Below are 12645 nucleotides of genomic sequence, written 5' to 3'. Positions count from 1 at the left end.
AGATGTGTCCGACAGATCTTCCATGATCAAAAAAGTTGCAAAACTGGGCAAGTCGAGAGCATTTTGGTTTTTACAGCTTTGGAATTTCTTCTCTCCTGAAGAGTTCTAAAGAATCATAGCAACACAGAGACCCTTCTTCCTGGTAATTTAATATATGCTGCTCCCACTGGCCTGCCAAGCTGTTGGGGGTGGGGAGAAATGTCAGAATTAGAGCAGAATCATCTACTGGCTACACCACTGACAGTCTGGAACTGGAACTGATACTGCTTCTAAAGACTGTCCAAGATTAGCATACTTTCACTGCTAAAGAAATTTCGACTCCAAACTCAGACCTTGTTTCCAATGTAACAAAATTCTGCAAGGAAGCCGTAAAACATCACCAAAGTCCTGGTCAAAAGTGTGCGGTTAGGTTTTAAAACTTCAACCTGTTCCCTAAATATGGTTTCCTTCTAGAATGACACAACTCAAAAAATATTTGAGAGAGTGAGTGCTCATGGGCATGTGGGAGGTGGGGTTCTTTAACAGGACGAGGTTTCTTACTTTTTTACCATAACACACATTCCACCACATGTATATCCTTCCACAAAAGCTCAAGAACTATGTGCACTAGCATTTAGAGGACATTTTCATGTGAGAAGAAAAAAGAAAAAAGGCCGTTCTCATACTAAACTGTGGGGAATCTGAAATTTTCCTGTGGTTATTAGAGAAAGTTGCATTCGAGGGCACCCAGGTAGCTCAGCTGGTCCCTTCAGTCGGGGTCATGGTCCCAGGGTTCTGGGACTGAGCCCTGCATGGTGGGGAGCCTGCTTCTCCCTCTCCTCCCCGCTTTCTAGCCATCTCTGTCTTTCTCAAGTAAATAAATAAAATCCTAAAAAAAAGAAAAGGTTGCATTTGATTACATAAAACATGTATCTTTTTTTTAAGATTTTATTTATTTGACAGAGAGAGATCACAAGCAGGCAGAGAGGCAGGCAGAGAGAGAGAGGGAAGCAGGCTCCCACCGGCTGAGCAGAGAGCCCGATGCGGGGGCCCGATCCCAGGACCCTGAGATCATGACTTAAGCCCAAGACAGTGGCTTAAAGCACTGAGCCACCCAGGCACCGCATAAAACGTGTATCTTATCTAAAATCTTAGGTCTAATATTTATACAGAATATGAATGAATTATCAACTTTCTGTATATAAAAACATCTCATTAAAAGTTTAGTTAAGGGGCGCCTGTGTGGCTCAGTTGGTTGAGCGACTGTCTTCCACTCAGGTCATGATCCTGGAGTCCCGGGATAGAGTCCGGGATCGAGTCCTACATCGGGCTCCCTGCTCTGCGGGGAGTCTGCTTCTCTCGCTGACCTCTCTCCTCTCATGCTCTCTCTCTCAAATAAATAAATAAAATCTTAAAAAAAAATAAAATAAATGGGGGCGCCTGGGTGGCTCAGTGGGTTAAGCCGCTGCCTTCGGCTCAGGTCATGATCTCGGAGTCCTGGGATCGAGCCCCGCATCGGGCTCTCTGCTCGGCGGGGAGCCTGCTTCCTCCTCTCTCTCTGCCTGCCTCTCTGCCTGCTTGTGATCTCTCTGTCAAATAAATAATAAATAAAATCTTTAAAAAATAAAATAAATTAAAAAAATAAAAAATAAATAAATAAATAAGTAAAAATAAAAGTTTGGTTAAGGGGTGCCTAGGTGGCTCAGTCAGTTAAGCATCTGCTCTGGGACTGAGCCCCCCGTCAGGCTCCCTGCTCAGCAGAGTGCCGGCTTCTTCCTCTCCCTCCATCCCCTCCCCCTGACCTTGTGCACTCACATGCTCTCTCCCTCTCTCTCCCGCCATCTCAAGTAAGTCTTTCAAAAAAAAGTTTGGCTAAGATGCACTTCTAGTTTTTCAAACAGTTTTGGGCTTTTCCCAATTGTAAGATCGGAGAATCAAGTGACCTGCTCAAGGTCATTTGGCCAAATCAGGTAGAATTAGAATTACTGGTTCCTGCTCTACAAAAGCCAGCTATAAATCAAACTTTTCTTGGAACCAAGCAGACCAAAAGGGAAAAATCATTCCCTATTTCCTTTCCTCAATAATCAAAGGGCAAAGGAAAATCAGTTTAAGTAGCAGAACTTCAATTAATGAAATTTCATCAATAGACTAGTACCTCTAACCAGGAACAGGCACCTCTCCCAAAACTGGTTAACTATTTTACCAACTCGCGAAGGTCAATAACCTCTCTACTCGCGAAGGTCAATAACCTCTCTACAGCCTTCCCATCTGAGGGCACCATAAACTTATTAGATGTTTTCCAATCAGCACTTCATATGTATGTCTATAAATAGTTCACTTATCTTCTAAAAGACCTGGTCAGATGGGAATATGGGTATACTCTGAGCTGTTAGATCTCTTTTTCTCTCTTTTTTTTTTAAGTTAAAGCATCATATAAGTATGTTCAAAGTTTTCTTCAGAACTCTGAAATGCATAGGGATATTTCACCAGGACAGGTGAAACAGTGACTCAGTAAATGAGAATCAATCAGGCTGTGTGGCTGGGAGAGAGCAAGAGAGGAGGCGTGAACGCATCTTCATCACCACCTCAGCTTCCTCTTATCCACCATCTCCATCTCTCTTTCTTTCCTTCTTTTTCTTTTTCTTCTTTAAAGTGGGCACGGAGCCCAATCTGGGGCTTGCACTCACCACCGAGATCAATTCCTGAACTGAGATGGAGAGTCAGGTGCTTAACTGACGGAGCCACCCAGGCACCCCACACCACATTTCTGTCCCATCCTTTTCATTCCTACTTTCAAACTACTGATGTAAGACACTACTTCTGAATTCATAACAAAAATGTAATGTCCAGTGAAGCTGTACTTTGAAATCCCTAACTGGATTTGGATAGGGATATTAAAGTTAATTGAGAGCACTCTGTTACGAACACACTACAGTTAGATTTAGTTAACACTCCTCACATCCAATTTTCTAAGTCAAATGGCACCATTAGCCCCATTTCAGATGACCCTCAAATCCAGGAAAATTTCCCTTTGCTCTCAGACTATAGGTCACCAATATTAAAAGCTGGCATTAGATCCGAAAAATACTAAGTTAATGAGTAGGCTGACATTGGGACTGGATTGTATCATATATGAACAACTTTAAAACATTTATAACTGGGCGCCTGGGTGGCTCAGTGGGTTAAAGCCTCTGCCTTCGGCTCAGGTCACGATCCCAGGGTCCTAGGATCGAGTCCCGCATCAGGCTCTCTGCTCAGCAGGGAGCCTGCTTCCTCCTCTCTCTGCCTGCCTCTCTGCCTACTTTTGATCTCTGTCTGTCAAATAAATAAATAAAATCTTTAAAAAAAAAAAACACATTTATAACTGACATGATTTTTCTCTTATCTCAAATTCAATTCAAGTCTACCTATTTCCGAACACAACTGTAACACGCTCTTTGGACTATTTCTCTTTAGACCCTTGAGCAAAAAACACGGTCAAAAGGTATATAAAGTAAATCAGAAGCAGGACTGGAAAAAATTAAACCCAGAAGGAAATGTAAGTCTAACACTTTCCATTATGCCAGAAGTCAGAACTGTCATACTCTTGAAATGAATTAGGTTGAACTACTATCACGCTGCCACTATACAAACCATTTTTGACCTGCAAAAACGGAAATTTCATATGGTTAAACCTAATACTATTTTCTAAGCTTATTTTAATAATTGTCTCAAATTAAGGTCTTCACAACCCAAGGCACATAAAACCTTGTATTTCTCTAGATTGCCTTAACCTTTGGAAAGATTTGCCACCCCACTGTCCAAAGCTGGTCGTTTGAAAAATTAAGCCTATTAGCAAGAAGCCAAGATTTAAAAAAAAAAAAAAAACACACACAAAAAAAAACACCAAACCATTGAATGTAACTGTGCTTGCAGGAGCCCTAAAGCCATTCCACATCTTTTTTATGGCTTGCCTTTCCCACTAACAAAATTTGAATCTTAAGTAGATCTGCCCTTTGGAAGACTTCCGTTTAAGTAGAAACTAGTGAAAATTTAAGTACTTTGCAACTTTTTCACTTATCAGTGATACAAGAATCTAAGCACAGTAGGTGCCCATTACTTTACACTGGGGTTCCACTGACCTAAAAATCTATCCTTGAGGAATTTTAAGTAAATTGGTAAGTTCCGTTTCTGCTGGAGAATCTGGCTTCTAACCTCTCTAATCTAAAGTGACCACCATCCCAGTGGGATTATGCTGCATGTAGATATGGCTGATTTATGTACAAACAACAGAAATAACCCCCATCACTGGAAGTGGTTATGGCTGCAAGACTGACTGCATCGAGGTCCAAATCTATCATTTCACACCCATTGTTATTGAGTCTGAGATCCAATATGTTAATGACCTCTTTTCTCAATTAGTTCCACTAATTATGCACCTGTTATTGTTCTGCCAAAATTCCTATCTCCTCATCTGATCCGTCAGACCACATACTGTACTCTCCCAGAGGGATGCTTTTTCCTTAGATACTTCATGAACTGTTAGGACAATCTGATGTTGCCTTTTCTACCTTCCCAGATCTAGTTTACAGTACAGATCATCAATATTCACCATTAGGTGAAATATGCTCTTAAAAAAAAAAAAAATCAGGAGACAATCTCCTGCTCTATCTGGAAATTTCTCTATTCAGCTAGTTCAGTGTTGACAGGTCAACAGAGAATGGCACTGGGCATTACTACAATCCTAAAGGGCATTCCCCTATAGTTAAACCATCAACCCTTTCCTAACATCCAAACGACCCAGACCTTTTAGAGCAGAATTCACTCTCCTTGCCCCAGCTCCAACAGCATCTTCTGGTCATTCCTCACCCTGAACTGAAGTTTTCTCTAGAGCCAGTGGTGACACCATGTCAGACAAATACCTTCTTTAAACCTTCCATCTACTCCTGTCTTTCTGAAAAGTTACATATAACTGCTTTAAAACACACACACACACACACACACACACACACACAAACACTCCCTATGCACTGTAAGTGCTTTAAAAGGGAATTTATTTCCTTCCTTAAAACCCCATAAGGTTAAGATTAATACTCCCATTTTATAGAGGAGAAAAGCTGAGGCCTGTTAACTTGCCCAAGGTCATAAAGGACAGGGATTTGAATCCTAGTCTGACCTCACTGTCCTCTGACCTTAACCCTCATGCTGTATTTCCTTCCAATCTCTTTCTTCATGTCCTAAATGTCCGCTCGGTGGTCTTACAAAATCTGTGGGCAGTGTTCAGTTTCCCCAGAGACTGCCTCGCCTTTAAAGGACATGCCTTCGAGAAGAATGAGTTCCCATTCCATTTTTTCTCCATGCTCCTCCCTCCCACCTGGCACCATTTCCCCAAGGCTCTTATCACAAATTCTCCTCTAGGGCCAATTTACATGTCCTTTCGGTCCCTGAGCAGGAGCCTTAGGATACTAAAGGGCCACCTTCTACCTTGAGACTAGGGGAGGGCAGCAGCAAAAGCGTGGAAACATCCAGACAAACCTTTCCCCAAGTCTTCGTTCAAGGAGGAAACTGTGACGGAGGACTGGAACGGGGGGGGGGGGGGGGGGTGGGGGGGGGGGGGGGGGGGGGGGGATAGGGGCGCAGAGAATTTGGGGAAGGAAAAGAGGTACAGGGGCGGAGGTAACAACAAGGGTGTGCCCTTGGGGGAGGGGGGAGGAGACAGAGCAGGGGAGACGGCCTGGGTCGCTCAAGGGTTAGATTGAATGGGGTGGACCTCCATAAGGTGGGGGGGTGTCACCCAGTGAGGAAAGGGGCCGCCAAGAAGAGAGGAATGTGTATGCTGGGGAGGAGGACCTGGAGGTGGATGTAACAGGAAAGTGGAGGGAAGAAAGGATAGGGAGGGGGAGCAGGAAACGGTGAACTCAACCGGGAGGAAAGAGGGGAAGGATGGATGGGAACCGGGGAGGTGGGGCACCTCGAGACCCGAGCCCCTGGGCTCGGCCAGGATTAGCAGGCGGGCCGAGGGGGTTCAGGGTCAGCCGAATGCCGGGAACCGGGGCGTCGGGAGACCCCGAGGGAGGATGAACGGGAGTTCTCGAGCCTAGCAGCGGGAAGGGGGGCTCGAGCGAGGCAAGGGCGGGAAAGGGGGCGTCCCGGCTCGGGGGGCGGGGGTGGAGGTACAGTCGGGTTCGCCAGGGGATGGGGTTAGGAGGACCGGGGGTGCGTGGGAGGCTAGCCGGGGGCGGGTGTGGGTTCCAGGGCCGGTCGGGGTGCAGAGAGCGGGAATGTCCCGGCGTCCCCCGAGGGTCGGGCGTGGGGTCTCCCGAGGGTCGGGCCGGGGTCCCCGCAGTATTCTGAAGGCCAGGCTCGGGCGGGAGTTCCGTCAGGGTTGGGCGGGGGGGCTCCCGGAATCCCCCCCGAGGCCGGAGTGGCAGCCCCCTCCCAGGACTCCAGGCCCCCTTCCTACCTATGCCGGGCGCCACATAAACGAAGTAGAGCAGCGAGGACGACAGCGAGAAGAAGAAGAGCGCGGCGAGCAGCGAGCGGCGCGGCAGCCGCAGCAGCCCCCGGCGGACGCGCATGCTGCAGCCGGGCAGCCGCTGGCGAGCCGGGCCGGGCCTGCTCCCGCCGCTCCCCGTCCGCCGCCTCCTGGGCGGCCGCCGCTGCCTGGGCCTCGGCCACCACCTCCCGGGCCTCTTCGGCCGCCGCTCCCAGCCGCCGCCTCACCGCTCCCTGCCGCCGGCCGCCGCGGGCCGGGCCACATGAAGCGGGCGGGGGGCCTGAGCGGCCCGGAGCGAGCACAGCGGCAGAGACGGGGCGGGGCGCACGGCGCGGGAGGCGGGGCGGGGGCGGGACCAGCGCCGCCGGGCACCGTCGCAAAAGACCGGCGCGCGCGCGCTGCCGGCCCGACCCCCCGGTCCGGCTCCCGCGGCGGAGCGGCGGCCCTCAGGGAACGTCGCTAAATGGCGACAGCCCCTCTTCTGGCGCAGCCACCGCCCAGGCTTTCGGGGAGCGTCGCTCAAATGCCAATCGGCTCCGCTCGTGGGCGCCCCCAGCCCCAGAGCCAAGGGGCCGTCTGCATTGTCGGACGCGGCTGGTAGCCAGCTGCGACAGTGGAGCGGAGATTGTAGGCATAGGGGCTCGGCATGCATCTTCACTCATTCATTCATTCATTCATTCATTCATTTCACCATTTATTGAAGGCCAGACATAGACTAGACACTGTTCTTGGTGCTGGGGATGCTACAAAGAAAAAACAGACAAAATCTGTCCTCGTGAACTTACACTCAAATGGGAGGAGAAAAGGAGACAAATCATAGTATCGGGAACTGATAAATGATATGAACACAATAAAACAGGAGAATGTCTTGGAGGCAGGCTAGCGTGGTCAAGGAAGTCCTCGATGAGCAGGTGAGACGCAAAAGGGCGAACGGTGGGCACAAAGACCCTGAGGTTAAAGAGCTTCCTCTGTCCCCAGTTTATCCAAGGCCAGCACAGATAAAATCTAGTGAGGCAAAGTAGAGCAGCGCGAATGAGATTAGACCTCTAGGCAAGGCAAGGTCCACCCCGCAGAACCGTAAGAAGTGTAATGATAACAGTTATCAACGTGAAGGCTTGGGTTGAAAGGCGCGGGTCTTGTTATCTCATTAAACTGCCCCAGCAGCCCTAAAATGTGTGCTCTTCTTATTCCTGTTCTAGAGAAGCAGTAAGGGCTCACATCCAAACTGAGCTGTCTCCCAAGGCTGCCCGACCTGCGACCACTAGGTGGTAACTTAGTTCAGCATTCCCTGGGCCTCCTAATTCTCATCCTGCAGGTAAATTGGCATCCTACTCCATAGAATAGTGTTCGAGCACAATCAAAACAATGCTTTAACATCAGCCCCAGGCCATAAGACCTCCAGAGACAGTAGGCAGTCACTACAAACTCACAGGGCCAGAAAAACTAGCCCCAGCTTCAGGAAGCTCCCAGCTGAATTGGGGAGGAAAGTATTCCCTGTGTAGGCACATCTCAAACCTGGAGAGGCTGCCTTGGAATGGCAGAAGCTGTCAGGAGGAGAGAGGACTTTGCAGCATTCTCTGAGAACCAACAATAATCCTGCTTTCTATTCCTAAGTGATTTCTACTTTTTACGGTATTTGACCCTTCAAGCAAGGTCTCTAGAACCAAGCCTTCTAGGTTCCCCGACTCCTAGCTCTTCCATTTTTAGCTGAGTGACTTTAGACAAGTTACTTAACCTCTCTGTGCCTCTCAGTAAGGTGGGGGTTATTATTAGTAATAACTGCATGGGGTCGTTGTGAGGATTTGCGTAATACACACAGAGTCAAGCACATGGTAAATGCACATGGCTCTCACCTGACCAACACCCTTAGGAAGTGGGATGGGCCAGAAGAAGCATAAACAACAAAAAATAAAAGCAGAGAATTTTGACTCAAATTGGGGTTCAAATCTTTGCTTGGTCTCAGCTGGCTGTGTGACCTTAGGCTAAGTCACTTACCCCTCAGATCCTATTCATTAGTTGTAAAATGGACCCAGTGCTGCCCACAGCCGCAGGCATATGATTTAGAGTAAATGAGATAGCTGAGCTGAGGCCCTCGACCAGAAGTGTCGAAGTAGCTGGAATAATCTGACCAGCAACTACTTCTTGTTGGACCCACACCATGGCACGCCCCCCACCCCGCCATGTCTGTAGTAATCATTTTCAAACATACAGAAAAGTTCAAAGAACGGTACAAGGAGCACCTGTACACTCTCCACCTGGATTCAACAAGTGTTATCATTTTTCCAGATTTATCTTTCTATATTCCTAAGTCCAGATCCCACCCCACCCCCAAATTATTTAAAAGTAAGTTGCTGCCAAGGGGCGCTGGGTGGCTCAGTGGGTTAAAGCCTCTGCCTTCGGCTCAGGTCATGATCCCAGGGTGCTGGGTTCTCTGCTCAGCAGGGAGCCTGCTTCCTCCTCTCTCTCTGCCTGCCTCTCTGCCTACTTGTGATCTCTGTCAAATAAATAAATAAAATCTTAAAAAAAAAATCCTTTAAAAAGTAAGTTGATGCCTTACTGGTGGTATTTCATGAAGAAATCCTTCAGCAAAAATCCTAAGAAAAATTACGTTCTCCTACATAACCACAATAATAATATCACACCTACGAGAATGAACAATCACACTATAATATGCCATAATAGCCAGTGCATTCCCAAATTTCCCCAATTGCCTTAAGGATGTCTTTTATAGCTGTTTTCTCAACAATATCAAATTAAGACTTATCCATTGCATTTGGACTTATTTCCATAGTATTTATTTACCTACAACAGTGTCTGTACCTTTTTTAAATAATTTCTCCCAACATTTTATTTAAAACATTTTTTTAACCTATGGAGAAGTTGAACAAATGATACAATGAACAGCTGTACACCACCATGCAATGTTTTGTTTAACTGAACCAGTGCTGGATCAATTAGATTTCCACGTGGGGGGAAAAAAAAGAGACTGTTCACTCCTACCTTATACTATCCACAAAATCAATTCAAGATGGATTGTAAATCTGAATGTGAAAGATCACAAAAAAGCTTTTAGATGAAGAATATCTTCATGTCTTTGGGGTGGGCAGAGATTTGTCAGAGGAACAAACACCAAACAGAGGGGAAATTTTGATAAAAAGGGCTGTTTAAAATAAGAATTTCTCATCATCAAAAGGCACCAGTAAGGAAAATGACAGGCAGCACTGTAAAAAGAAATAGAAATACATAGCTTATAAGAACTCATACAGAATTTTTTTTAAAAACCCACCGACTTACAGAGACAACAAGACTGACAACCAAATAAGTTAAAAAAAAAAAAAAAGACTTGACCAGGCATTTCATAAAAGGTATCTAAATGGCCAATAAGCCAATGAAAAGCTGCTTCAATCTTCTGAAAATGCAAAGGAAAAGCACACCTTGATACCATCTGTGGAACATGTTTCTGAGGAAGAGAGGGAGAGCTGCCCCCAAGGTTTAAGGAAGTCCCTCTTTGAACGGCACAGTAGTAGGAAAGTGTGACTCTGCCAAGCAGGTGGAGAGGCAGGAGGCAAAGCTGGGAGACTGAGTGCTGTGGAAGCCAAGGGAAGAGGTACTTCCGTCCTTGAGAGCAGGCTGACCTGACTCCGAATGGCTCTGTTGGAATCCAGCACTCCATCTTTCCCCATCTATAAAATAATGGCACTCCTAGGATCGCCTTCTTCGGTGCATGGGGGCTGGGGGGTGGGGTCTGGAAATATTTCAGAGACTTCTACACTTCTGACCCCACAAGGAAAAAGAGGGTCTGGCCCCTCTGGAGTTCACAAAATGGGCTCCAGTTAGGAAGGGGGGTTGTGGAGATGCAGCCGACTCAAAGCAAATGTCCTCACCATTGGCCTCCAGCCTAGCCTAGGCGGGCATGGAATTCTGCTGTTCCCCTATAAAAAGAGACAGAGAAGCCTTCCTACATCTGGACTAGGTACTGATGATGACCAATCTCCACTCCTGTCCTATCAGAAATAACACGGTACTGAAAAAGATTGGGATTTTTTTTCTACCTTTTCATCTCATGTTAGGTTTCCAGCTTGTTCAAACATGCGTCCATTCCTTCATCCCTCCTCTACCATTCAGCCATCGGTCAAACAAGTTCACTGCATTCAGGTCTCTGCTCAGGTGGTAGCCCCCTAAGAGACCTTTCTTCTAAAATACCTTTCCACGCCGGAACTCTCTCTCCCCTTACCTAGCTTTTTTTTTTTTTTTTAATCTTCATAGTACTTTTCATCCCTGACATGATATTATACATGTATCTGTTTATTTATTTGTTTTCTGTGTCCTGTATCAGAATATAAGCTCCATGATGTGAGGGATTTTGTTTCCTTTTGTGCTATATCCTTGCATCTAGCACCTAGTGCCAGGCACTTAGTAGGTGCTCAATAATTGCTGGAGGAATGAAGAAATCACGGGTGTGCTCTGAGCATGTTGGCCTTGGTGGGTCCATAGGGACCCAAGAGGAGGTTCTCAGAATTCAGGACCGACAGGAGAGTGGGTAACTGTGGTACAAGGTGGTAGGGACAGGACTCATGCCAACAGTCAGGGGGAGGCGTTCCGTGAGATTCCAGATGGTCTTTGAAGGGGAGTTGAGACAGGCTGGCTCAAGGGGCAGTGAGAGGAGGCGTGCCTGGTTGGAGCAGCCTGTCAGCCCCAGGACAAGGGAAAGAAAAGGGGTGAGGCTGGAGGTGACTTGACCCCTGTGGCTCAGCAGGGGGCCCTGAGTCAGAAAGATCTGGAGACCAGCCAGTCCTGCCCCTTCCTTGTTCTCACCCTGTGATCTGGACAAGTCATTCCACCTCTCTGAGCCTCCGTTTCCACATTCCTTCCTCCAGAGGTTTCTACGAGGAAGATTTGCAATAGTATCTATAAAGCGTCTGGCACACAACAGGTACTCAGTCACTGTTGCTGTTCTCACACTCTTTCCTGTGGGCCATAGGGAGCCCTTGAAGGTTCTGGAGGAGGGGAGTAACCTAAAGAAAGGGGAGATCCCTGGAGAAACCCCAGAGAGTACAAGTTGGGTCTCATGTGTGCTTGTCAGCACCCAGTAAACAGGCTTGCCCAAATCAAACACATGAAGAAAAGGACCCACAGCATAAAGTAAGGTCACAAGTGAATCCATGCCCTTCCTACCCTCTCTGACTCTACTGGAGGTCCCAGGAATCCACCCTGAGGAAGCCATTGCTCAATCCACTGACACTAATCACCAGTAGTAGGATAACATCATAGAGCAATGACTATCTCAGTTCAAACTCCCAGAGGCATGAGCAGATAAAGATCATTGACATGTGTGTAACTGCTCTCTGTGTCCGAGAACCCTGGCACTGAACGCTTCCTGCACCAGGAATGCCCGTTGACTGAGCGTTGACTGGGGGGCTCACCCTGGTAAGCTTCAGCCAGGCAGTACTTCCTTTGCCACTCTTTTCCCTCTACCACAGTAACCACCAATGATCTGCAGAGCTGATGCCCCACCAGCTGAGTTCCAGGGTGAGGAGGAAACACCCCAACCCCATCATGATCAAGACATAAAGCTTTGTTTTAAGCCTCTGAGATACAGGGGCTGTTTACTACTGCGGCTTATCGTGGCTTACCCTAACTGATCATGAATATACTTCTCTGCAACATGCATTCTCTCAACATTATTTTTATGAGCTATAACCACAGTGAAGCAGGTAGCTTGACTTTACTCATTTGCACTAGTATGTGGCGTTTCACTGCATAACAAGGCCACACTTTTCAAGTCTTCTTCCATGATGATATCTGTTCAGGTTGTTTCCTTTTTTACTATTATGGGCCCATCAGTCCTTTGCTAAAATTCAAAATCCAAAAAAACCTAAGACCTAAAAGACTTTTCATAATTTATTCGGCAGCCAGACCTGACCCAGCTTAAACATCTTCAGTGGTGAAACTTGACCTCAATAGACAGAAAGTTATCTATAATCTTTATCTCACTGTGAATATTCATACATTCCACTGAGGAAATACGTAGATTTTTTGTTTACAGACTGACCTATCCCTCTCAAGGGGTGTTATATAAATATTCAGTGTATGTACTGTATAACCTTTCAAAATTCTGTGACCTTCACAATTTCAAAGCACATCTGGCCCCCTGGGGTTTGGATAAGGGCCTGTGGCCTAATGCAAACACT

General features: G+C 46.9%; 1 protein-coding gene across 1 annotated transcript in view; it reads right to left on the bottom strand.

Moving 5' to 3' along the window:
* The window catches only part of B4GALT5 (beta-1,4-galactosyltransferase 5), a 72333-nt gene extending 65797 nt beyond the window's left edge, over window positions 1-6536 (bottom strand). Inside the window, exon 1 of the mRNA XM_032879001.1 lies at window positions 6422-6536. Within this exon, the coding sequence (XP_032734892.1) occupies window positions 6422-6536 (115 nt within the window). The remainder of the gene's footprint in view (window positions 1-6421) is intronic.
* Window positions 6537-12645: the final 6109 nt, after the last annotated feature.

Source organism: Lontra canadensis, unplaced genomic scaffold (genome assembly GCF_010015895.1).
Source record: "Lontra canadensis isolate GAN:19392208 unplaced genomic scaffold, GSC_riverotter_1.0 scaffold65, whole genome shotgun sequence".
NCBI lineage: Eukaryota > Metazoa > Chordata > Mammalia > Carnivora > Mustelidae > Lontra > Lontra canadensis.
This window is presented reverse-complemented; position numbering and strand designations above follow the sequence as displayed.